Below are 25,588 nucleotides of genomic sequence, written 5' to 3' on the forward strand. Positions count from 1 at the left end.
GATGTTACATCATATATAGCGAGGCAAAGCCGTTTTTACTTCCAGACACGAGTTAAGAAATAAATGGGAAAGCATTGCATTGCAACAATATTGAAGAGACCGTTCATCCAAAACATTTAAATAGTCCGTGGTCATTTATTCACCCTCATGATGTTCAAAATCTATGTATGACTCTTTCTTCTTTGGAACACAAAAGAAGATATTTCGAGTCCATTCCATGATCGTCAATGGGAGTCAATGTTGCTTGGTTACCAAACATCTGCTTTTGTAAAAGCCACACAGGTTTGGAATGACATCATGTTTAGTGAACCATGAATTAAAATTTTTGGGCGAACAGTCCCTTTATGTCCCATTTGGTTTGATTACACTATCGAAATATGAGGTGTATTGTCCAAAAAGGAGTCAGTTAAACTCGGTTACTGTATTTATCACAGCAAATAAATCATACGCAGAGGACAGTTTAATCCATTCTTCCTATTTTGTTGATCCTCTTCTTGTTTTTGATTTTAAAAGTCATTCTCCTGGGTCTTGACTCATATTGCACATATTTTGTGTGGCTTTTTTAGCCAAGCCTCCTTAAATTCTTCTCAAATCTGACCTTCAGTTTATACTCCAAACACAACCACGCGACAAACACACGAGTTAGGACTAGGCCTTGGTTATATCAAGCCGTTTTTAAAAACATACTTCACAAATAACCATTGCTGTGTGCATCTTCAGACAAAACAATCGCACTGATATATTTGAAGATGTTTGTTTTCGATTAAGACACCCTGACATTTAAGTTAGTCTGGGCCAAGGCTTAAGCCCTGTCTGGGATAAAAGACATACCTTTTCCTTGGTGAATACAACATCATTGATATTAAAGAGATTTGAGTGAGTGACTGATACCTCTTTAGCTGGGTGTGGAGAGAAGACGCCATCCTCACAGTTTCCTCGAGTTCCTTCACTAGTTTACTTCTCTTATAGTGCAGCTTTAACCTAAACAAAACAGACAAGAAATGCATGAACTTCCAATCGATCCAGATGTTTCACGGTGCCTAGACTAACACACATTACTAACAATCGGACTGTAACATAATTTCAAGCTAAATGTGCATGTGGTGCAGACTGGGTTTGTTGAGTATTTTATTTGGCTGATCTGACCCACGCTGAAATAAACCCAATAGATCTCTGCCTAAACACAATAAATATGGATTTAATGCTTAAAATGGGAATTTTATTGTTTTGAATGAACAAATAATGGTGTCTATTGGTATGTGATGGATTTTATTGGTGGGGTGTTATCTGGCAGATGGGAAACAACAGGACACCTTTAAATCCCATTGAGATACCACCAAAAACAAACTACAAGATGTCATTTTGTAATCCCTGCGGAAAAAAACAGTAGAAACCATTAAAGAAGTTGTACTGGTTTCAAAAGGATTTGTAATGGTTCTAATGGTATGTGATGGAATATATTGGTGGGATGTTTAATTCTACTGGAATAATGCCCAAAACACACTAGAAAAATGTGTTTGTAATGGTTTTAGTGGAAAAAGCTAATGGTTCATAATGGTATTTTAATGGAAACCAATATAATCTATTGTTTTTTTTTCAGCAGGGATAGTTTGAACAGAAAACGCTTATGGTTCATAATTGTATTGTAGGCCTACTGGAAACCATTACAATGTATGTGATGGTTTCTATTGGGGTTTTTTTCAGCAGGGACTATAAACAACAAAACTCATTTTGGTTGTATAGGTCAAAACCATATTTTTATATAATCCTGATTTCTTTCGATTTCATTAAATGATGTTGGCATGTTATTAAACGGCAGCACCGAAGAAGGCGTCCATTGTGTTCAACCCAGATCCAGCGTCTGAGCAACTCAAGTTACAGGAAGAGTGTATACGCCAAGCTAACCGTGGATACAGTATCTAAAGTTGACAACAAGGCCCTTGTTCAAATAACTGAAAGACTTGCTGCGAAAGAGTGGAATAAGAGAGAGAGAGAGAGAGAGAGAGAGAGAGAAAAAGCTTAATTGGTTCCCTCTCCTAGACAACCTGAATTGAAAACACAGGTGTCCTGTGAGAGCACGAGTCTCCTTAAGCAAGACACCTGCAGACTTTTATGAATCATTTGCATACATGACATTCAACCTCTGGTGCAGTTATAATGGCTGACACACGCAGGAGACACAGTTACTGCTGTGCTACGTGTTTTGCATAATGCAAAAGTCCTATGTGAGCGCAGGCACCGCATCTGGCTTTTAGCAAACATTTGCACGTTCACTCGTGGTTGGTTTTAAATAATAATTGCTGTTTTCTTGTGTGTTTTTCTCGCCGCTGACGTACTGAGAGCGCAGCTGCGGCATCTCAGATGGGAGTCCTGTTGTGTTTCCACAACACGGATGCTGAGAGCTTGCGAAAAACTTCAATGCCCTTTGAAAAAACCTTTCGAGGATTACAGCCTAGGTGTAGCACGGCAAAAGTTGAATTTTATTTCGTTTATATTTTTTTCCCATTAAAAAAAACTACATATGCTTAAATCAAGATACAACAACTTGAGAAGAAACCTATCCTAAATCCTAACATACTGTAAATAAATGAATATATGCATGTTTATGTATTGGACTTAATAAAGAAGTAAAACTCAATGAAAAAAAAAGTTTATTCAAGACTTAATATATGTTATCTTATTTTATTGTATAAAAAATCGTATTATATATGTTATTTATATATTTGGTTATTTCGCTTCTTAAGTCATCTTGATTAAAGTTTTTTTATATATTTGGACTGATAATCATTGTTTGCAGTGAGCTTAGTGAGAGGGGGTCCAACAGGGTTCAGGAATTCTGCAAGGGGTGGTCAGGCGATCATCGTTGATAACTCTTTACATGAAATCAAATGTGTTCATCATTTTGTCAAAAAGTACACAATCTGCTGTATCATCAAACTATGATCGTCTCACCTCTCGGTCAGTGCTTTGCTCTGGTTGTCCCGTGCCGCCTGCAGATCCTTCTCAAGTCGTTTCTTCTCAGACTCGATCTTCTCTGCGTCGCTGGGCGCTCGCTTGCACGGCTTGATGTACTGCAGTTCTTTTAGCAGTTCCTCCTTCTCGTTGATGAGGATCAAGCGATCCCGCTCCGGGTCCAGCAGGCCCGGCCACGCCTCGCTGTCCAGTTTGGCAATCTGGACCTCGATATTTGCAATTCTAATTGGAAACCATAGAAAAGAAAATTGTCAAGAAAGAAAACGATAGAAAGAGAAACAGACACACAGATATTGGACGTTTCAAAATACGTCTAATAATACATTTATTATTGTTCAGTTATTATTTTTAAGTGATAGATGCTTCACCTTCTTTTTGCTTCCTCATATTTCAGGCTCAGTCGTACCTTCTCTGCCAGTTTATTTGAGTTTGATACAAACTGACGTGAACGGAAACACAATGAGAGAAATAATAAAACAGCCGATCACATTGGGAAAAGCTTCACAACTGCATTTCGGTCAAGAGCGGTCAAACGCGTGAAGATCGTGTCTCACCTCAACAGGTATGTCTGTTTGAGATCCGGCGTCCGAGTACAGCCGGGGCAGAGAGAGGTTCGAGTTGGCCAGGGATGGACTGCTGGCCCACAGATCAGACTGGGAACCGCAATCTAACTGAAAACCGTCCTTCAGCACGGCCAGTCTCTACAACACAAGAATCGATCATTCGTCCAATACTACAAACAGAACGCAATAATAAAGTCTAGCGAGGTTTAATGTGTAAATATCATTGCATCAAAGAAAGTGGCATTTATTTTAAATTGGTCTTCTACTTTTGTATATTTCTAACATTAGACTTTACTATAGACATGCATTGAAGAATCGACATTACATCAATTTCATCCGTTAGTGATGAGAAAATAAATATTTGTATAATAAATGTATAGATTATAGGTGTATCAATGTACTTTTTCTATATGAACAAGTGAAGGGATAGTTGAGCCGGAAAATCCGTCATCATTTATTCTCCCTCGTGTCATTCAAATGCAAAAGAAGACATTTTGAGAAATGTGGCTCCCCTCGCGGTTTATCATTCTCTCTCACCATTGTCTACTCGGCATTGCACACTCAGAACACTTCTGAGACATCTCGTCTAGTCAGAAGACAACTGAGACCACAGACAACTTTAGGTGCATGATTCAGTCGTCTGACATCTTCCGTACAGACGAGAATAAAGTCACCCTTGTGCTTTATTTAGTGATGAGAGGGGACGAGCCGCGAGACTACAGCAACGCAGAACTCAGGGGGCTCATGATACAGCCACACACACTTCTGGTAGCTGCGGTGGCAGGGGGGCATTGGAAAGACTTGCATTATTTAGCACCGCCTGCCTTCTCCATATGGCCTTCCAGCAGTGTGAGGGAAAGAAATAATGAATTAAAGATGACAAAAGGAAGGAAAAATAAGAGGGAATGTTACTTGTGGAAACGGGGGGTTTAGTGAGGTTTGTGTTCTCAAGAGATATCGTGGTGGCGTACATGCAGAGATGTTCTGAAAACATTCCCGGTGCCAAATCACTTCCTGTTTCTGTAAACAGCTTTGCTGTATTGACTTGGGTGCTAAAAAAATAAGTCGAAATTGAAAAACAAACGAATCATGAAACAAAACAAAACCTCCTTGTTCTCCAGGGGCAGCCGCTTCTAATGCCCGACCGAAAATGTCTGTTATGTTTTATGATGCATCATTTAAATGTTAATCAGTTTGTTTGCATATTACAATATACAATTAAATAATATTACAATTTAAATGACTAATAAAACTAATGTTTTGACAGGGCTTGCAACGATGCCGTACACAATGCCTGTTGGGTAAAACAAATATTGTCTGTTCCCTTAACAACTTGGCTGTCCTATTTACATTTACGTTTCTACAAGCAACGATTCCAAACACATGAACAAACTCGCACGAAATGCAAGCCTCTAGTAAAACCTGCTTCGTGCATACACTGCATTACGGTAACGGCGCAAACAGTACACGAGCAAATATTTTCTTTAGGACAACATTCAAGAATACATTTAAATGGAGATTAAACACTCGCACTTTAAAAAACAAACAAATTCAACAATTGAAATGAAATTAAAAGCATCATTGTTTCTTTACTCTCTTGAATAAAAGTGTAAATAATCGATTGTTTTTTCCTGTTGATTCTTAAGTATTATTTTGCATATCTGATGTGAAATACTTTTGCTGTGCTGTACATATTACTGATTTCCAATCATTTAAATATCGATAATTCCCTAAAAATGCTTCATAGCAATAAACTTTAACAGCAAGGTCTAACGTGTAATTATTATTTAGCCACCATCAAAATAAACTCTTTTTATCCTCTAACTACGATATACGATGCCACAGATAACAGTAACATCGCCCCACACCCCGCTCCAAAGGGACCGGTTGCTCACAAAGCCTGGCGTGTCTGTACGTCTAAATACTTATACAGCCATAACTATGTCAAACATTCACACACACATATTTATGAGTCTAAAGCACAAATACCTGCGGTTTACATTTGTCATGTTCAATGAAACGCCCCACCTGACATAGTCAGACACTCCTTATCTGCTCACAGCCAAACACATTACCTCATTATGACAGTCAGATTGCCGGCTATTTTCCGGCGGCTAAAATGGCTTTTATTTGTTTAAGTTAGTTTGGATACTTTTCCAGTATGTACTTCGGGGTTTAACCGTGTTTGAAAGTACCTCTAAAAACTAGAGAAACATGAAGTTGTTATTACACAATGAGATAATGATGAAAGCATTCAGGAATGTGGCTGTTGTCCATTCTCAGAATACTCTCAGGTGTAGTGTTGTGTCCTTTCGTGACTTGGGTGCTGTTTAAACATTGCTTTCATAATGACAATGCTCTGGGAATGTACTGAGGGTTAAATGAAGGATTGGCGACATGCAATGGCGTTACCGGGATGCCTTCAAGGGGCGAACATTCAGATAGAGTATGTGGGGTGGTAGTCAAAAACATTTTAACTGTTCTGTTTTTAATGATTGCTTGTTATTTCCATACGGTCTATACTAATACATATTCTGTAAATCTGCCTTGCAACCATGCTAAAATTGTCTAAAGCGCGATAGAAATACATTGGGATTGAATTAAGTTAAAGGGGTCATATGGCGCGATTTCATGTTTTTCTTTGGTTTGTTATGAGTTGCCCATGCATGTATTAGACATGTAAAATTGCTCAAATTTAAGTGTCGGAACGAAAGATGCATTCTATCTAAAAGGGAACGCTTACCCAAACCTGCCCGAAACGCCTCGTGTAACCACACCCCCACAAATCTACGTCAGTTCGTGGTATGACCACCCAAATGTTTACGCAAGTAAGGTGGGCGTACCTGTCTGTATAATTGCTTCGGGACCTGATGTTCCAAATATGGTAAGAGGCGTTACATTTCAGTCACACATTTGCAGTATTCCACCAATCACTACGCACTGGTTAACTGGCCAATCATAGCACACCTTGCTTATCAAAGCGATGAGCTTTCTAAAAAATTCAAATGCGATTCAAACATGCAGGGAATGTGGAAAATCTTAAATCGTGTATACACATCGTGCATTACATCTAAAACGAACGATAATATTAGTTTTAGCCGTGTCATATGACCCCTTTAAATGCGTATTGTCACCAAAATGAAAAGGTAAAACAAAAACATACCGATATTTAACAAAGCTCTCGTTTTTGACTTAGAAACAGCATTTGTGTTCCTGTTTCTCAATCAAGATGCTAAACTGTGTAGAATTCAATGACCTTTTAAAAAAACTACATGACCTTTTTTTTTTTTTTTAAATTTGGGTCATGGGTTTTCCACCTGTGATACTGAATAGCAAATTACCAACTTGACAAAACATAAAATTCAATCTAGGCCAAAACATTATAGCTTTTTGGGTGCTCAGCCACGCCAACCCCTAACTACGCCTCCTGAACACGTGGACATCTGTAAATGTTTTACCCGCATAAGTTCCTGTTTTTCCTTCTCCCCGGAGCCGATGGCATCTTTGATGGTCTTCACCTCCTTCAGGATGGCCTGGGCTTCATGCAGTTTGTAGCCATGTAAGGTACTGGACACTTTATGATCGATTCTGACAAATGAAACACAGTTAGAAAGAAAGTCATGGAAAAACGTGATAACCCAAATATTTTCTATATTATAAACCCCAAAATGGATAAAATCCAGAAGTTAATTTATAAACACATACACATGGGCACATATTTAGAAAATATTATGTTTGCTTTTCATTTGCGTTTTGATGTAGTTTGGGAAATATCTGTTGTTTGTGTCAGGGAGATGCGCAATGTGCGTTGTCACATACATGTCTATCATAAAAATAAAAAATAAATTATATTTATTCACATTCATTTATTTTAAGAATTCTTCTTTTGGTAAAAATTTCTTTAAAAAAAATTATTTTGCCAATGACATGATTGACTACCTAAGTGACAACTGTAGTGTCTAGTTAGCTATAATTCCCGCCATGTTATCAGTACTATTTCAAACAAGACACAAAGTCACTGTGCAAATCTAGTTTTGGAATGTTTATTATCCCGCGAGCAAATTCACGATGCAGGCCGAGTGACCCGAGCGAGGTACAAGGTCGCGTTTGCCGCAACGCTGGCAAAACGTTTCCACGGACCTTTGCTGACTGTTTTGCTTAAGACTTTGTGGAATGACATTAGAGCCGGGAATATGCGGGGGGTTATGTTGTACAGCGAGTCATTGGTAAGTCACGCGCCGACTCGATGAACAGGTTTGCACACATTCCTTCCAGCAAAAGAACGAGAGAGAGCCAGTCAACAGGAATCAGCCCGGGCATCTTAACGCCACTTCTGAGTATTAGAAAAACCCATCTGATACCTTATGTCAACTGTAACTTCCTCAATCGGTTAAAAACAATTGTCGGCTCCTCATACAACAACCAGTTATTCAGACTTTATCAATACATCAAAAATATTTTGCTCCACACAAAGAGGAGTTGTTTTCAGACCGTGCCGTGTTGAAATGAAGCAGCACACAGTCATCTTGACCGTGTAATAAGGTCAGGTAACACTTACTCTTTCAACGTCTCAAAGCCTTGCTCCTTATAATGCAGTTCTTGTCTCATACAAGCCAAATCTCTCTTCAGCTTGTTCACCTAAAAGAAAATGACAGGGATGCGTAATTACCACATCTCATATTTCGCTTCCAGCGCAATTCAATTCAGCGCGTCATCACATCTGGATGTACCGTTCTGCCAACAATAAACGCAATCCACGTCTTGCATAAACAAGATAACATTCATACCACACGATCAAATGCTCGTGTCGTGTGCAAGAGCGTCTTACCCGGCTTTTCGCTGTAACAATCTCAGCTTTGAGGATTTCAGGGTCGTATTTACTGCTTGATGAGGACCTGGAATTTACTGTAGGAAAGATAAAGGTTCAAAGGCGTTATCTTATCTCCAAGCACTTGGCATGGTTTTGGAATTCCATAGCGATTTATTTTACAGTCACAAAATGTGTCGTAAATCTACATTTGTTATACTAACGGGACTGCGCTTCAAACCCACGTGATGTTTGTGTCGAGCTACAAAATTCTCTGTAAACAATGCAGTTCATACATTTTATTACTCCAAGTTATCTTAAGCCACATGATAGCTGAGGAATGTCATTATTCATTCTTAAATCACTTTTTATGACACTTTTTGTAACTAAACAGGTCAATCTGCAATGTAATTATATCGGAAAAATCTGTTTGCCTTTTCACACCTCTGGCTTTTTGGCTCCACTGCGGAAAAAATACTGTTCGGGTTGTTTAAGTGTTTAAAGGAACAGTACACCCCCAATTGTTTTTCAACGTTTATTAGTCCCCAAGTTGTTTCAAACCCGTTGTCTTCCTGAACACAGAGAAAGATCAACGTAAGAATGTTTGTAACCAAATGTTTCTGGGGCACTATTAACAACTATAGTGAGACAATTGTAACTTTATATAACTACTGTGCTAGTCAATGGTGCCCCAGAATTGTTTCATTCCACGCATTCTTCAAAACATCTTCCTTTGTGTTCAACAGAACAAAGAAATAGGGTAAGTAAAAGATGACAGAATTCTCATTTTTGAGTGAACTGTTCCTTTAAGTCCTTTGTCATATCAGCTTATCATATCAAATATAGACAATAATTAACATTCAATAAAATTCAGCTTAAAGAAAATGACATAAATAATGACAGAATTTTCATTTTTGTGTAAATTCTTTATGTGAAGTAAAGAATTATTTTGATGACACGGTATGTTAAATATGCAATAATAACATGCATTCTCTTTTTTGAGATGGTTGGCTTGTCAGGCCATTGGCTGGGTTGCACCAATATTTTCAAGCTAATTAAAGAGGAGGTTTTACAGGAATCGAGAGCATGGCATCAACTCTTGTTATCTCATCCGATGATGCACATTTCAGATTATGACAGTTCACAACACACAGAGTTAAAGTTCATTCATCCTTCATCATTTACTCATCCTCAAGTCATCCCAAACCTGTATGACTTAATGTGTTACTGCAGAACACAAAGGAAGATATTTTGAAAAATGTTGGAAACCAAACAACGCTGACCTCCATTGACTACCATTGTATAGACAAACAACCACTGACGCATTTCTCAAAACATCTTCTATTGTGCTCCACAGAAGAGAGAGTTAAATGGTTTCAAACCACATGAGGGTAAATAAATGCTGACAGATTTTTTATCAAAGTGAACTGTCCCTTTAAGGATGCGATGAACTTTCCAAGTAATAGCTATTTGGACAATGAAGGACCAAACGATCATCTTACAGCTGGTCTGTGAGGTGGACTTGTCCCGCCAAGCATCATTTAGCTGCCGATACTCCTGCTGGGCCAGAAGAAGTCGCTGCTCTTTGACTTGATAGATCTCCTTTTGGGCGGTCAACGCCTCCTGGACCACGCTGAGGTAGTCCCGCAACATGACCTCCTGCTCGCGCTGCCATTGGGCACGAGGGTCCTCCAACTGGGTGCTCTCTGACGAAGAGGACAAAAATGTGAACAGGTTTGAAAACAAACGTCATATTTACTTTGACACAAATTAAAATCAAGAAATGAGGAAGGTTGGTTTTCTAGTTTGTGTGTGGGTGTGTGTTCTTTATGTATTTTCAAAGGTTTTGATTTATTAAAAATGTTTGGGCTCTACATAACACCTATATTTCCAATTGTGGTTTTTTCCACAGTTTTTGACGTTAGTATCATCACACTTACAATGAGATTTAAGGAAATATCTCACCAAAATTCTGTCATCATTTACTCACACTCATGTCATTTCAAACCTGCATGACTTTCTTTCTACTGGAGAACACAAAAGAAGATATTTAAAAAATAATTGGTAAAAGAAAACCATTGGTTCCAATTGACTTGCATTCCATAAAGTAGAAGTCAATGGGGACCAACGGTCTTCAGTTACCAATTATTTTTTAAATATCTTCTTTTGTGTTCTCCAGTAGAAAGAAAGTCATGCAGGTTTGAAATGACATGAGTGTCTTCTTTTGAGTTTTGCAGAAGAAAAAAAGTCATGCAGGACTGAGTAAATGATGACAACATTTTCATTTTGAAGGTGAACGATTCCTTTCAATAATAGTTTCAACAAATGTTTGGCCCAAAACTTTTTCTGCTCGTATTAAACTTTACATCAATCCATCATAGCCTTGTTTTCATTCATGTCAATATAAATATGTAATGTACTGTTACTTCTGTCTATTGCTCAAACCGCAGATCAATTAAACCCACAACATCACATAGCAGACACTGAGTACCCCATACACACACACATACGGTGGGCTGCATCCAGCTCAGCCTTTCACTTACTGGTATTGTGGTCGACATAATAGGGTCCGACATGGGGGTCATAGACCTCCTCCCAACCCACAGGCAGCTCATCTCCAATACAGTCGGCAAAAGTCAGTGGTTTAGTCTGCCTGTAAAACCAAACAAGGAACCCAACAGTCAGTCCACAACCTATCAGATTTCAAAGCCTGTTTCACGTCCGAACCTTATGCCCGGTGGGCTATTTTCTGAAGGATGTCACTCCAGCACACCGCAGAGTGTTTGAGCATGTTTCTAGTATATGTGGGGGGGAGTGGCGGGGGAATCAGAGGAATGTTGGGCTATTCACCTCCAGCACGCTGGCCGAACACAATAGCCGGAAACCCAAGCCGGGCATTCCACAGGTCCTGCTGACCCATCGCCTGGAGGTTTCTGAGGCAACGCACTGTGGCTCTCCAAACCCAGATCGCGACAGAGCGATGGGGATGCTCACTTGGCCGAAAAGTGTACCGCTGAAACTTTTATAAGCGGGTGCTCGCTAATGCTAACAAAGTAGTCTGGCCTAACTTCGGTAGAGAGGTTTGCTGGCACTTTCTAGCTAGACTAATGAATTAAAAAAGAAAGCCGTCTGAGATTTAAGCGTACATTTCAAAGGGGCCGCTTGGGGTTATTGCAAATATATTTTTATTGGATTGCGAATGCTAATATAATATATGTATTATTCATTTATTTTTGCACTTTTATGTGAATTACCCTGCTGGAAAAAAACAGAGACCATCTGTTTTGCAGAAAATAGAAAATGACGACAAGGAGTAAATGGTGGCAGAATTTTCATTTTAAAGGTGAACAATTCCTTTAAAACAATTACAAAAATCCTTCCTTTCAGTCCCTACTGAAAAAAACAATAGAAACCATTAAAGCAGCTAGTTTTAGTGGTTTTAATGGAAACTGTAATGGTGTCTACTACTAGTTTTTCTCAGCAGGGGTACATTTTTGGGCATTATTCCAATATAATTTTATTGGTTCCCATCTGCCAAATAACATCCCACCAATAGAATCCATCACATACCAATAGACATAGTTTACAATAAAACAATTCCCATTACAACCATTAAATTTCCTATTGTGTATTTCAACAGGGTTATTTCTTGACCTTAGTGCTGCGTTCGATACTGTAGACCATAACTTACTTTACATTTACATTTATTCATTTGTCAGACGCTTTTATCCAAAGCGACTTACAATTAGTTTTTTACAGTGGCACATTACTGCAGAGCAATCAGGGGTAAGGCAACCGGCAACCTTCTGATCACAAGCCCAACGCTCTAACCACTTGTCAGACATTTAAAGACATTGTCCATTTAAATGGTGAATCATCAAATCTAACCCAAGTAAATTATGGATTACCTCAGGGATTGGGTTTGGGACCCTTGCTTTTCTCCATATACATGCTGCCCATTAGAAACATTATTAGAGAAACATGGAATTAGCTTCCACTGTTTTTCAGATCATACTCCGCTATATATCACATCAAGACAAGAGGATTCCTTCCAGCTATCCAAACTGGCAGAGTGCACCGAAGATATAAAACATTGGACGATCAGTCATTTCTTTCTTATGTTTTCTTATTTCTTTCTTAAATTCTAATAAAACAGAAATATTACTTATCAGACCAAAGACACATAAACAGAATATTTTGGATTATAAACTGGAAATTGAAGGCTGCACTGTTACACCAATAAATACAGTAAAAGATCTAGGCATTATATTAGACCGCAACCCGTCATTTGGAAATCACATCATAAAATGTCACAAAAGCAGCCTGGTTCCACCTTAGAAATGTTGCAAAATTACGGAATATTCTATGTGTTGCTGACGCGGAGAAGCTTATTCATGCACTTATGACCTCAAGACTTGACTACTGTAATGCGCTACTGAGTGGTTGTTCTGCATCATCAATAAACAAACTACAGTTAGTTCAGAACGCAGCTGCCAGAGTTCTGACCAGGTCCAGAAAATACCATCACATAACCCCAATGTTATCAACCCTTCACTGGATACACATTAAGTATCGTATCGACTTTAAAGTTATTTTAATTACTTATAGGCCCGGTTTCATAGACAAGGCTTAGCCTAAACCAGGACTATGCCTTTGTTAATTTAGGCTTTTTAAGTCACTTTTATTCAAACGGCTTTGAAAGAAACATTACTGATGTGCATCTTGAGACAAAACAATGGCACTAACGTATTTTAAGATATGTCAGCGCAAGTTATTTTCAATTGAGAAAACCCGGGCATAAAGCCTTAAACAGTTTAGCCCCTACCTATAACACTACAATCCATCACGCTCTCTAAGATCCCAAAACTCTGGACTTTTGATAATACCTGCAATAAGTAAATCCACCAAAGGGGGTCAAGCTTTCTCGTACGTAGCACCTAAACTCTTGAATAGTCCTTTTAAAACTATTCGTGGGTCAGACACACTCTTCCAATTTAAATCTAGATTAAAGACGCATCTTTTCAGCCAAGCATTCACTTGCATAATATGCTAAATAAATAATAATTAATAAATTAATGAACAGCAGCTACGCTAATTATTCTCTTTCTGCCTTCCTCCCCCGCCTTAGGGAGGGATTACGCCAGGCCCAGATGAACGTCATATGCCCATCCCTAGCTAGAGATTAAGCCAGCTTCATCTGAAAATCCTGTGCCATCGTCCTGCGAGAGCCTGCAAAATGTAAATTTGCGAATAATAGTTTCATAACCGTCCAAAACCAGTTTTCTATTATCATAAGAGTTATGATATAAAACTTGGTTTTGTACTCTCAACAAATTGCATGTTTCACAATTTCACATAGCTTTCATTTCAGGATAATTTCGTGTCGGTGGAGTCCACAGCAGCAGTTATGCAATAAATTCAGCTCTGCTAAGATTATCAGGAACACTCCACATAAAATCTGATTTGTGCAACATATAAACAGGATTAAACCATTTAAAAAGCAAAAGAATGCATGTAAAGCCACAACGTGGCCCACTTAAAAGTCACTGCAATAGCAAACAAATATTTCTCAGAAGTACAACTCAATTATTTTAGCCAAACATTAACTGGACATTTTTCTGAAGTCTGACTACCCAAAAGACTGCATAAACATTTCCCCCAGGTAAAGGTTTTTGCATTGTCCTGCTGTCGTCTACGGCAAGCCAGTGCATACTGTTGCCTTCCCCCTGCGATACAAAACTTTCAAAGAGGGTGAAACCGAACTAGCTCCTTTTTCACGTTATGAATAATGAAACGCTGCTGAGACCCCCACCGGCCCTTTCTAAATTTAACTCAGACAGCAGAGAAACTTATGAGATGCATATTCCAAAGCCACAGTGCAGGACAACCCATTTCTTTCTCATCCCTCCAGATGTTTCGTGAGGGTTTCATTTGAGGTCTTATTAACCATCGAGATTTGGTTGCAAGGACGACAAAGACCCCGTTTACTCAAATCAAGTTGTCAGCCGAGACACGTCGCCATTTACATCTGATGATAACCAACATTTCACATATACGTCTTGTGTGACCACTTGATGTCTCAGAAACTATTTATTTATTTATCATCCTTCAAATGAAATCATTTTACGACTGACTATGGAACAGATGCTTATCGGTTTAGTCACATCAAGAGGTGTCTAGAAAGCTTGTCTGCTGTTTATGTGAAGCAATTTGCACATTTCTTGATTCATAAAGACGTGTATTTAGTTGTTTAATTTTAAAGCTAAACATACATATAGTTTATAGTCTTGTTTTTCTGTAGTGGATGATTGACAGGTGGGTAAGCCGTCTCATTGGTGTGCTGTACAAATGCAACTTGGTCACATGCAATTTTCATTACCTGTGAATGTGGTCTAACTGATCCGATAAAACATTTCAGACCCATTTACACTTGTTTTTTGAGTCCAAGATGAAATATGAAAACTGAGAATAAATAAGACAAACACGACAATGCATGTCCCCGTCTTTTAAACGAGAAACATCAAGGACAGTTCCACAAAGACTGCGCTTTGAGAAAAAAGAAGGCAAAAACGTGAACTGTAGCAGTCAAACAATTACTCTCTCTTAAGGCTGCCGTAGAGGAACTCGATCAAACTCCCGAGAAGTCAGAGACTCAGGACCCATGCTCTAATGTGAAATGACAAAGCGCACGGCCGAGTGCAAACAAAGGACATAGCTAAACGATGAGTCAGACACTTTCATTCAGCGCACTCCATAAATTCCCAGAGTCATTTATGAGGCTCCGACTAGCATAGCGCAGCGCTCAAGGTTCGACAATAAAAGTATGCTGCTACACCCCTGAAGAGGGCCAGTCTCCTATCAAAGACAGCCAGATAACATTCCATTTACCTGAGCGCATGTTTTTCAGCATGTCACGCTGAAGGAAAACAAACAGTACGGCCCAGACGCAGTACATTAGAGGAAGGTCGCGAGAATGCTTGCGTTGCAATGCGCTGTTGTTTGATGCAGGTTTAAACGTTTGTTAATATAATCAAAATAAATTAGACTTCCTGGATATTTAAATTCTAGCATGATTTCAATGCTTATGCCGATGCCTGTTAGAAGCATCCTTTATTTAGTTGTGTTATGTTTTACCGTGTTAGTGATTATACCTAAAAAGGGACAGTTCAACCTTAAATTGTTCCGAAACTGTTGAACACAGAAGAAGATATTTTGAAGAATGTGGGAAACTAAACAGTTCTGGGTCACCATTGACTAGCATAGTAGCTTTTTCCCTACTATGGAAGTCTAGAACTGTTTCCTGTTTTCCAAATATATTTGTGTTTGTTCTGCTAATGACATTTACACAGGTGGAAAAACCTGAGGAGATGATGACAGAATTTTCATTTTATATTAATTGGAATGTACAACAAAAAATGTAACAATCGTTATAAACTGAAAATAAAAACTTGGTTGTTATAGCAACCAATGTTATGACTTTAATGAATGGTCTTTTGAACTCAGCACCATGTAATGACACACCAGTTCATTATCTATTAAAATGCATATATATTATATATATTAATATTAATATATATAATTATAGTTATATTCAGCACGTTAACTAAACCATGGAAATTTGAATAGGTCTTGTGAAAACATATTTTCCGTTTACAGTTCATATTTTGCAGGTATACAATATGCGAAGAGACACATGAATATATGTACATTTAAAATGTGCATAGTAAAACGTATTATTGATTTCTTTTTTTTACGTTTTAAATCATGTTTTATTAATTTATAGATTTAAAAATATTTTTTTATTTAACGTTTTATTGTTCAATTAAACTACATTTAAAAAAACAAATTAAATAAACCATTTAAATGAGATTATTCATTTCTCAATTAAAAGATTTGTGTATTTGTTTATATTTTTATGTTTTAATTATTAAATTGATTCTTCATTTTTATTTCTAATCAGTACCCCTGGTCCTCCATAATACACTGGTCACCCGGTTTAGATATTGATGTTGGCCATGACCTGGGCTTAGGGCTGCTCGATTATGACAAAAATCATAAATCGCGATTATTTTGGCCCATATTGAGGTCCCAATTATTAAACCATAGATGAAAGAGTCATATACAGGTTTTGAATGACATGGTGGTAAATAAATGATGATAGGTGAACTATCCCAGAAAAAAAGCACTGCTCACTTTCTCTACTCTAACCAGGGCCTGTACGTGCCACAGATGACACATTTCTTCAGGATAATGTGAGGATCACCAAAGAAAATGACCAAAAAAGCTTGCAAAACACAAAAAGCAACTACGTCATTGTCTTCCGACATTAATAAACAGTCAAGGAAACACACGTACGGCCTGTTCTTTCAGTACACCAGGATAAACCCATAATATTGTTTAATGAACAAGGTTGCCCCGAGACAGCACATCTGCGGCTTTGTGCATTGAGCTTGTTACCAAGTTAAAGCCACTGGCATTATAAGAACCCGGTCTATATAACCGTTGCCTTGCGGTGGAAACCCAGCCGTCTGTGTGAGCCGAATGCAGGGAGACAGGTTGAGGGGGAGATCACGCTGACAGTTTTGGGTCAGGATTAGAAATATTTGTCATTTTTAATCTGCGCCTTTGATGTGCCACATTGTGCAAGAGAAACCAGCCACTGTGTAATACTCTTATGCACAGGCGTCTTGTTTCCATACAGTGTTGCACAACTCTGTGTGGGACAAAAAATACATTTTGAAATAAAACATGGCTTAGTTTTGTCCACGAGTAAACACGTGCAGCAGGCTTCAAACAACTATTTCATCATTCCTGTTAAAGTTTTCATGGCTCTATCGTGCACTTTGAACCTGTTGTGCACCTCGACTCGCAGCGAAAGGAATTTGAGAGTTTGAGCCGTGCCACAGATCTGCAGGCTACGCTGATGGCACGGCATTCAGGAATGCGTCCTAGGTACTTGTTTACAACTTTCTGCCATCTTGGTTTCCTGGCTACAGGCAAACCTGTTGCACCACACAAAGGGGGAAAATATGCCGTCCGATCGCTATCATTTTTCCATTCCTGTGCACACTGCTAAAATCAGATAGGCCAAAAGAGCGAAGGGAAAACACCCCGTTAACCATTGCTTCTTGGAATATCAACATGCCAAACTTGGAGGCAGCGAAGCTTGAAAATTCTCTAATAATCTTAGGCATTCCTGCACAGATTTTGTGTTAAAGTCCAAGTGGACTTGTAAGTTGTCAATGAGGCGTTGATAAAGGGTTTAAGGACAACATTATGAAAACACCGATACGATATTTAGCACTTCAACGCCTGCATAAGAAATGCCAGGATGAGTTGTATAATGGCCAAATTGGTCCAAATAAAGAATCTTAAAGAAAGCACAGCCGTAACGATGAGTAATAGGCATAGTATGCATCTGTATCTGAGTAAGCACGGAGTATGCATTCCCAGACCTCTTAGTACTCATCACATACCTATCCCTTGGGTCAATCCAGCTGGTGGTTAGATTTATATGGTCTATATAATAGACCTTGCCGTCAAAATCTCGGGCCTCTTCCCAACCCTCTGGCAATGGTAACTCCTTCCTTGGCATGACCAACTAGTCTCCATGTAATTTTCTCTGCAAGTCTTCTAAATGGATCGGAAGGCAAACCATGTGTTGCTTTGCGTGAACCAGTCCGAATTCAAAGCCAACACATAACGCAAGTGCCATTCATTAACCACGGATTGAATCCATGATAGTCCAACGTATCCCCAAATTCCTATTCGATTCCTACAGGCAACCTAGAGCATTGTTTTCTCCGGCGAACGGAGTTGAATGAATGGACGAGATGGGTGTGATGCTCTGAATCCTCGTAACTTTCCCAGAGCTCTTGTGTTCGTGATATGAAACTCCTCGTTTCTTGCGCATCATCAAATCAGCCGATCGTGTTCATCCTGAGCGAGAAGCACAACAAAAACTTCTTTCAAAAGAGGTCGGACGCGAGGGTTTTCGTCAAAGAGCGAAGTTTGAGATCGATTCCGTAATCCCCCACATGAAACGCGAACACAAAAGAAAGCAATACTATTAAAGGCCCGGCATCGAGGATCATATGAAACATGAACGAAAACGAGTGCCCGTCTAGAGTTTGTGTCGTCCCACCATGTTTTAGCGACAACTCTGCTAGCCTGTTAGCCCGAAAGCTCGTTGTATAGGCAACGTAAACAGTTAGTTCCTCCTCCACGCGAGCGCGCTCCGCGTTTTCTCGCTTTGTCGATGTCTTCCCATCACGCCCGGAGCATCCCGGCGGTTTTCCTGAGCGGTGGTTCGTTTCTTTCTCGCTTGTTTTCCAGTGTTGTCCTTTGCTTTAAGTGACTGTGTGCGGTTCTCACCCTGTAGTCAAGCTCGGTCGCTATGCTGCGGCTGGAATGGATGGGTCACGTCACACAGGTGCTAACCGTAATCCGCCTAATAGCGGTCGCCCCGCTAAAATAACATCATGTGGATGTATTGCCAATTTAATCATTTCGTTATTTATATCTGAACTATGTCAATATATACGCACGCTGCAACGTCATGATAATTATATATGTTTATGTTGTTTTGTATATTTTGTGTGTTTAAAAGCGTCTGCTGAATGACTAAATGTAATACGTCAGCATTTATTGCACCATTTAATTTCTATTTCTATTTATTTATTCGTTAACTCAATGACAATAAATACCTTTATATTCTACAAATCGCTTTTTTCTAAAATAATCAAATAAATGACGGGATTGTCAACAGGGGGAACTCGAATCCTAAGTACACAACGCCCTCTAACGGCGAACTTTAATTTTTAAACAATATAACTTTTCGAAATATTTGTGTTTGCGATATTTATTTGACACTGCCCGTGCATTTGTTTGTCGTATTTACCCCGAATCGAATAACACCACATCTATTGTTGGTTACAAACAATAGGGGTGATATTCAATGTAGCCTATAACAACAATAAACGAACCACCATAGAATGAATGTTTATTATATTAATAAGAGTAATAACAATACCTTCCTTCATTTGCAATCGCCCCCCCCCCTCGCTGCCACGGGCTGTGGGGCAACTGGGCGCGTGCTGTTCAAAACAAACCGGGGCGTATCACGTGCACTTGCGATCAGCTCGCGCTCGTGAAATATCGTTTCATTCCAGGCTCGTTCATGGTTGTGCTGCGTCATATCTCCGTAGCGCTCGGCGCTGCGATGGCCGCGGCGGGAACCGCGCTGTTTCTCGCCCTCAATCTCTTCTACAAGAGGCGAATGTGGACCCTGGAGTCAGAGTACTACACCATCAGAGAGGTCAGTAGCCATAAAGTGCTTTCCAACACGGGGATCTCATTTCCACTTGCAGGTGGCGCACGGTGCGTCTATATGCGTTTGCTTTATGCTTGCAGACATCATGTAGTGTTATTAAAATAAGCTTTTGTTTCTAAATAGGTTTGCTGCACAGCTGTTTACTTTAAAAAAAATCAACCTTTACTTCCTAAATCAAATAGGCTACGTTTTATTGTAGAACTGTTTACTTTTTAACCCACATCCGTCATATTTGTACAAAATGAAACTTTATGTCATTTGTATTAGTGGTTTCTTAAAATGCACATAAAGAAATAAGCGGAGTTCTTTTCAACCTGACATTGGGTCAAAAAGGGACTAACCCGGTTAAGGGTTAGATTAACCCAGCAAATGGTTTGCGTTTGACCCCATAATGGGGTAAAATACCCCAGCATTCAGCAAACAACCCCTTTTGAACCAATGCTGGGTAGAAAATAACCCAGCATTAAACATTCTGCTGCATCCACACAAAAAATAGGATTTCAAAGCAAATCCGATTGAAATGACTTATTGTTTCATCATCAGTAATGTACAAATATGTACAAAGGTACGGTTGTTTGAAATGATATTATTATATAGTATTTATACTTTATTTAGTACAATATTAGCAGTATTGGGGAACAAAAAGGTACGGTTCATATAATAAAACAGATAATTCCATAAAAATGTATTTTTATTGTGCATTCCAATGAACATAAATCAAACTCCTGTTGGGTTGTTTTAAATAATACTAAAATACAGAAAATAACACACTGAAAAAAACATGATACGATAATAAAAACACGATTATGAAAGAAAACAGAGTTATATGTGCTTGCAACTCTTCATATGATCAGTTTGCTTAAGATATGAACATAACACTAGAATCTCACATTCTGATTCAACGATAATGGCTCCGACTACTTACCTGGAATTGCATTATAAATTCAGCTATGAAGCTGCAAATTCCCCATACACCCTACACTCTTAAAATAAAGGTTACCAAAGGTCTCTTTCTTCATCTGAATCATTATATAAATAACGTTCCACATCCACAAAAAAAGGTGTCTGTCATTACAATGTTGACAAAAATGGTTCTTTTAGAAACCTTGAGAAGTTCTTCGTGGAGCATAAAATGGCTGGTGTTAATGCGAAGAACTCTTGAAGAGCGCAGACTCATTTTTCTCCTGTGTTTAGGAGCAGGAGGAGCGCGGTGAGAAGCAGGTGCTTGTTCTCGGTTTGGATGGTGCTGGTAAGAGCAGTGTTCTGCAGGGGCTGAGCGGAGCGACTCGGTGCTGCCGACCCACGCGAGGCTTTAACTTCATTAGCCTACACACACCTGCGTGCAAGCTGGACTTTCTGGAAAGTATGAATCAGTATCCGCCCCCTCTTTCTCACATGCTCTGTCATTACTGATGGAATACATTTAGTTAAATGCCACTGACTCAATTATTGCCATATCACCCAGTTTTCAGCCTAAGAAAAAATGACTTATATTGGTGTCTAATGCTAGTAATAATACAGATCATTCAATCTTCTCGCATCAGTCGGAGGTGGCGAGGACTTGCGAAAGTACTGGGAGGATTACCTAAGGAGAACGCACATCTTAGTGTACGTGGTAGACTCCTCTGATAGAGGTCGACTCCCTCAGGCCAAAGACGAGCTCCATCGATTATTGATAGCAGACATGGATCTTCCGGTGGTGGTGCTGGGAAACAAGCAGGTGACTTTGATACATCACATGACAGCTGGTAGATCACAGCCAGTTTTTGGTTCTAGTTTGTTTTTTATTGCCAAACGGGACTAAAATACCCTTTACACCCTCATATAGGACAAACCCAACGCTTGCAGCGTCCCGGAGCTTCGTGAGGCTCTGTCTCTCAGCGCAGTGGCCGATCAGAGGAAGCTCTTCCTGCTGGGATCCGATGGATTGAGCAGAACCAGCGGTCTCCAAAAGCTACAGGATCTGCTTCTGACATTGGTGTAAAGCCAAGCAACCGTGTAAGAGTTCATAAGGAAGTGGACACTGTCATTACATTAAACATCATCCGAGGAGTTGAGGAAGTATTTTGTATATCAAGCACTGTGCTGCAGGTATTATTGCTGAAAGATATTGTCCAATACCTTATTATTATTGTTGTTTACATCATTTTAATCAGTATTACAGAGTATATATTATATATATATCCCTTACCTCTGCATGTAGAAATATATTTTATAAGTCATTTACTGAATTACAGTTAGGTGTACCTGACAAAATGATAGAAATGGCAAGGAATGTTTAATATACAGGGAAAAAATCAACAATTTAATGCAAAAAAAAGATTTGTTGTTATAATGTACTTTACATTTGTGTCAATTGCAGGTATACATCATAGCAATATTAACTGTACTAAATATTATTTAAGCTGATAATTCATTTATAATTTTCTTCCCAAAGTATAATTTGTACTTTTTCTTTTGATATGTGATATTGTATGATACATACATTTTGTCAGATTCTCTCAAATTATACAATTGACACATGAAGACATACGTCTTTATAATTCGTGCTTCAAATAGAGGATTGTGGTCTTGTTATGAAAGTGGTCTTGATTAGCATCAGCAAGAGCTAGTAACATATTAAAAATAGGATTATATTTAGTTCATCTCGTTACGGTTTTGTGAAAAATACAGCTTACTTTAAATTACACTGGCTAAAAAAGAAAATCCCCTTTAATTCTACAAATGTAATAAATGGTAGTTTTATTATGGATGTGAATTGTTTACTGTTCTGTGGTGGTTTGACAATTTGCAATGGTGATTTCCTAACAATCAGAACTTTTATGCATTTAATGTTCCAGAAAAGCAATTTAAAGAGAAAACATCAACGTGACAGATAATTTTCTTAATGTAACGGACATTCTCAGTAAAATGGGTCCAGATTTCTTAGAAATGCTTAACTCATTTATAACCACCCCCGCACAATGTTATTCTGCATGTAACGTGGCATTCATAAAAACCAATCTCTCTGCAATTGTTTCTTGGAACTTTCCGTAAAAAAGGTCCCTATTGATGGAAAGTGCCCTTAATTTTGCATTATATAACGTTATTTTTGGTTATATTTATTGACATTGTATCTATGCATAAATAAAATTGATCGATTTATAAATTGTGTTTTTAATATGTCTGTATTTCTCATAACAACACAATATGCACATTCATATTTATAAAGATCAAATATTTTGATATTCAAATGAAAAATGTCCAACATTAAATTGTTTTTCAATATAGAAACAAACACTCAAAATGTTTGCTCTACATTTGTTTGAACTTGTCATACGACACCAGCTACAGTACAACAACATTTGGGCTGTCAATTTGAAAAGATAAAACATCTAAGTCCTCGCGATGACATCATCTTGAAACATCATGTAGACGTCTGTGTATGCAGTGATGCAATAAATTCATCATATTCCTTAGGATAACACCGTTGGTATAATTCCACCTTTCGTTTAATCTGTTTTGGCGTGTCCTGATAGTAATTCTTCTCATCTCTTGCCATTGCCTGAATTGATCATAAAAAGCATTAACATTAACATCACATGTACAATAGTTTTTGAATTATGTTGGTTATAAATATGTACAGCTATCTCATACCTTGTAATTCTCGTTGTGTTCCCTCACCATATGCTGGACGTATTCAATCATATCTCTGGAGCATGTTAATTTTTTGTTTCCTCTTTGACTGACCTCTTCTTCCATTTCTGCAATGAGATCATATGATGCTTTTTTAGTTTGCATAAATGTTATAGACCAGTGCTTATAAGTCTATTCTTATATTGAAAAGCAAGTAAAAAAACTAAAAGAAACGTTTTGTTTTAAAAAATGTTAGCAATAAAGAGCATGGCATTTTTATGAATTAAAGAAACGTTTATAAATTAAACATCAATTTGCATATATTACTTCAAAATTCAATTGTTTTTCGTCTACTTTTTAGTTCTGTGTGGAGTCAACAGTTTATGTGTAATGTAAAAGCTGCGTCCTAAAGCAATAATGAAATGAAATTTTAGCTTGCCTTCAATGACATAGGGTTTCAATAGAACATGCGAGTCTGTTGGTTCTTCTTCTTCCATGTTCTGCAACATCTATAAACCACAAACAGGCTGTGAACGATTTGGCAGGAGATGTGCAAATAGAATTCACGGTAGAAAATGAAAGATGGAACTTGCCTTTTTGGTTTTAATCGGAAGTATGCCCTTCTTCCCAACTAACAATCCCATGTCTGCAAGATTTTGCTTCGTTGTTTTCTGCTCATCCCAAGCTCTGCGGATCTGATCACTTCAACCACGTATGACAATCAGATTAATAAACTACCATGGGCGAGAAGTGCAAAACAAGTTGCAAAAAAACAGTCTATGTAACCTATGTACTATTTTAATAATTCACTAAAACAACAGAAAACTTTATGGACTTAAGAGTTATTTACATTTAGTAATTTAGCAGACGCTTTTATCCAAAGCGACTTACAAATGAGGTGAACAATGGTAGCCATTGGAATTGTGGTATAATGGGAGTTGTATTTGTTTGAATGGAAACTATAATAGGCAATAGGCCTAATGGTATTTGGATTCTACTGATGTGATGTAATCTGGAAGCTGGGAACCAATAGATCAACTTTAATTCCTATTTGAATTATGCTCAAAAACGAAACACAAAAGGAATTTTATAATAGTTTTAATGTAAACAATTAGAATTCTGTACTGGTTTAAACCATTTTATTTCACCAGGGTAACTATACTCATACTGTGCTTCACACTCTTGACAATATTGAGCTGAAACATGACATTTTATTTTCCGAATTGCTGTTGTGTTTTTGATTTTGGGGTTTTTATTTTGCACTTTCCGGCCACCGTAATACACAACTCAACTCAATTTAAAAGATATTCCTGGTTAATTACACCACATTATACGACAGACAAGCTGTGTTTTATTAACATCAAGTAACGTTAGTAACACACATTATTCAGAGAGAGCTCAGCAGTCCGTTAAATGTAGGTATACTTACCACTCGATATGCGGGTTATCCTTTCTCTTCATCTTAATCTTAAGCTTCTTTTTATTCACATCGTAATTAAAGGTGTTGCGAGATTTCTTGGGTTTGCCCATGACTGTATAATACACAATAACACTGCTCTGTCGCCTCTCTGTACCACGAGGAAATGCGGAAATATTCTCCACTTCTTCTCTGGCTTCAAAGACCAAACAAGCTGACGCCGACGTTATATCGCCACCTGCTGGTACGGACATGTCGAGAAAATCGAGAACGTTTTACCCGTAATTAAATAAAATAGCATTTTGTATTATTTGATATAGATATCTTGCTTGTTAAGTTCTTGTGTTAACTCTTGTACAGTATAAAGCAATAATTATTCACAAAACATAGTTCCACGTGTTACCTCTAGATGGAGCTGTCCGCTACGTTTTGATAAATTTTATCGCTCGGCTATTTTAATTTAGGTTCAAAACTGTCTGTATTGTTGCATAACATTAGTGACCTCAGCCTATTAATTTATAAATGTATATTTATAAATGTATAATTATATTAATGTGTTTAATAATAAACATTGCGTTCATTATATATTTTTTTTAATTAAACGACACACTTAAGTAAACAACAACAAAATAATTTTAAAGTAGGTATAGTGGACAGCAAAAAAAAAAAATCGGAACATATTACACATAAAACAATCAGAGGAAAATTAAATGGTTGCGTTTATTTTATTTTTATTAATTATCAACAAAAATAATTATTTACAAACATTCGTGTATATAATGAAATACCACATATATATACATATATATATATATATGTATATATACACGAATGTTTGCAAATAAAAAACATTGTGTTTATCGTTGCGCCAATGCCGCGCT

At 38.0% G+C, this 25,588-nt stretch overlaps 3 protein-coding genes across 3 annotated transcripts in view; 1 reads left to right on the forward strand and 2 right to left on the reverse strand.

Moving 5' to 3' along the window:
* Positions 1-18,771, reverse strand: part of wwc1 (WW and C2 domain containing 1) — a 38,359-nt gene extending 19,588 nt beyond the window's left edge. The window contains exons 1-10 of the mRNA XM_079486968.1: positions 17,820-18,771; positions 10,887-10,996; positions 9,846-10,049; positions 8,365-8,441; positions 8,095-8,174; positions 6,995-7,124; positions 3,528-3,674; positions 3,342-3,412; positions 2,953-3,195; positions 892-981 (exon numbers count right to left, since the gene is read on the reverse strand). Coding sequence (XP_079343094.1) covers positions 892-981; positions 2,953-3,195; positions 3,342-3,412; positions 3,528-3,674; positions 6,995-7,124; positions 8,095-8,174; positions 8,365-8,441; positions 9,846-10,049; positions 10,887-10,996; positions 17,820-17,938 — 1,271 coding nt within the window. The 5' untranslated portion in view covers positions 17,939-18,771. The remainder of the gene's footprint in view (positions 1-891; positions 982-2,952; positions 3,196-3,341; positions 3,413-3,527; positions 3,675-6,994; positions 7,125-8,094; positions 8,175-8,364; positions 8,442-9,845; positions 10,050-10,886; positions 10,997-17,819) is intronic.
* On the forward strand, positions 18,154-22,820 carry arl10 (ADP-ribosylation factor-like 10). Its single transcript, XM_079486970.1, has 4 exons — positions 18,154-19,660; positions 20,870-21,038; positions 21,220-21,395; positions 21,504-22,820. The coding sequence occupies exons 1-4, from the start codon at positions 19,523-19,525 to the stop codon at positions 21,657-21,659; spliced, it is 639 nt and encodes a 212-aa protein (XP_079343096.1). The 5' UTR covers positions 18,154-19,522; the 3' UTR covers positions 21,660-22,820.
* On the reverse strand, positions 21,816-25,092 carry nop16 (NOP16 nucleolar protein homolog (yeast)). Its single transcript, XM_079486969.1, has 5 exons — positions 24,720-25,092; positions 23,884-23,992; positions 23,730-23,799; positions 23,312-23,418; positions 21,816-23,219 (listed from the first exon to the last, which is right to left on the reverse strand). The coding sequence occupies exons 1-5, from the start codon at positions 24,959-24,961 to the stop codon at positions 23,082-23,084; spliced, it is 666 nt and encodes a 221-aa protein (XP_079343095.1). The 5' UTR covers positions 24,962-25,092; the 3' UTR covers positions 21,816-23,081.
* Positions 25,093-25,588: the final 496 nt, after the last annotated feature.

Source organism: Barbatula barbatula, assembly GCF_947034865.1.
Source record: "Barbatula barbatula genome assembly, chromosome: 22".
NCBI classification, from domain to species: domain Eukaryota; kingdom Metazoa; phylum Chordata; class Actinopteri; order Cypriniformes; family Nemacheilidae; genus Barbatula; species Barbatula barbatula.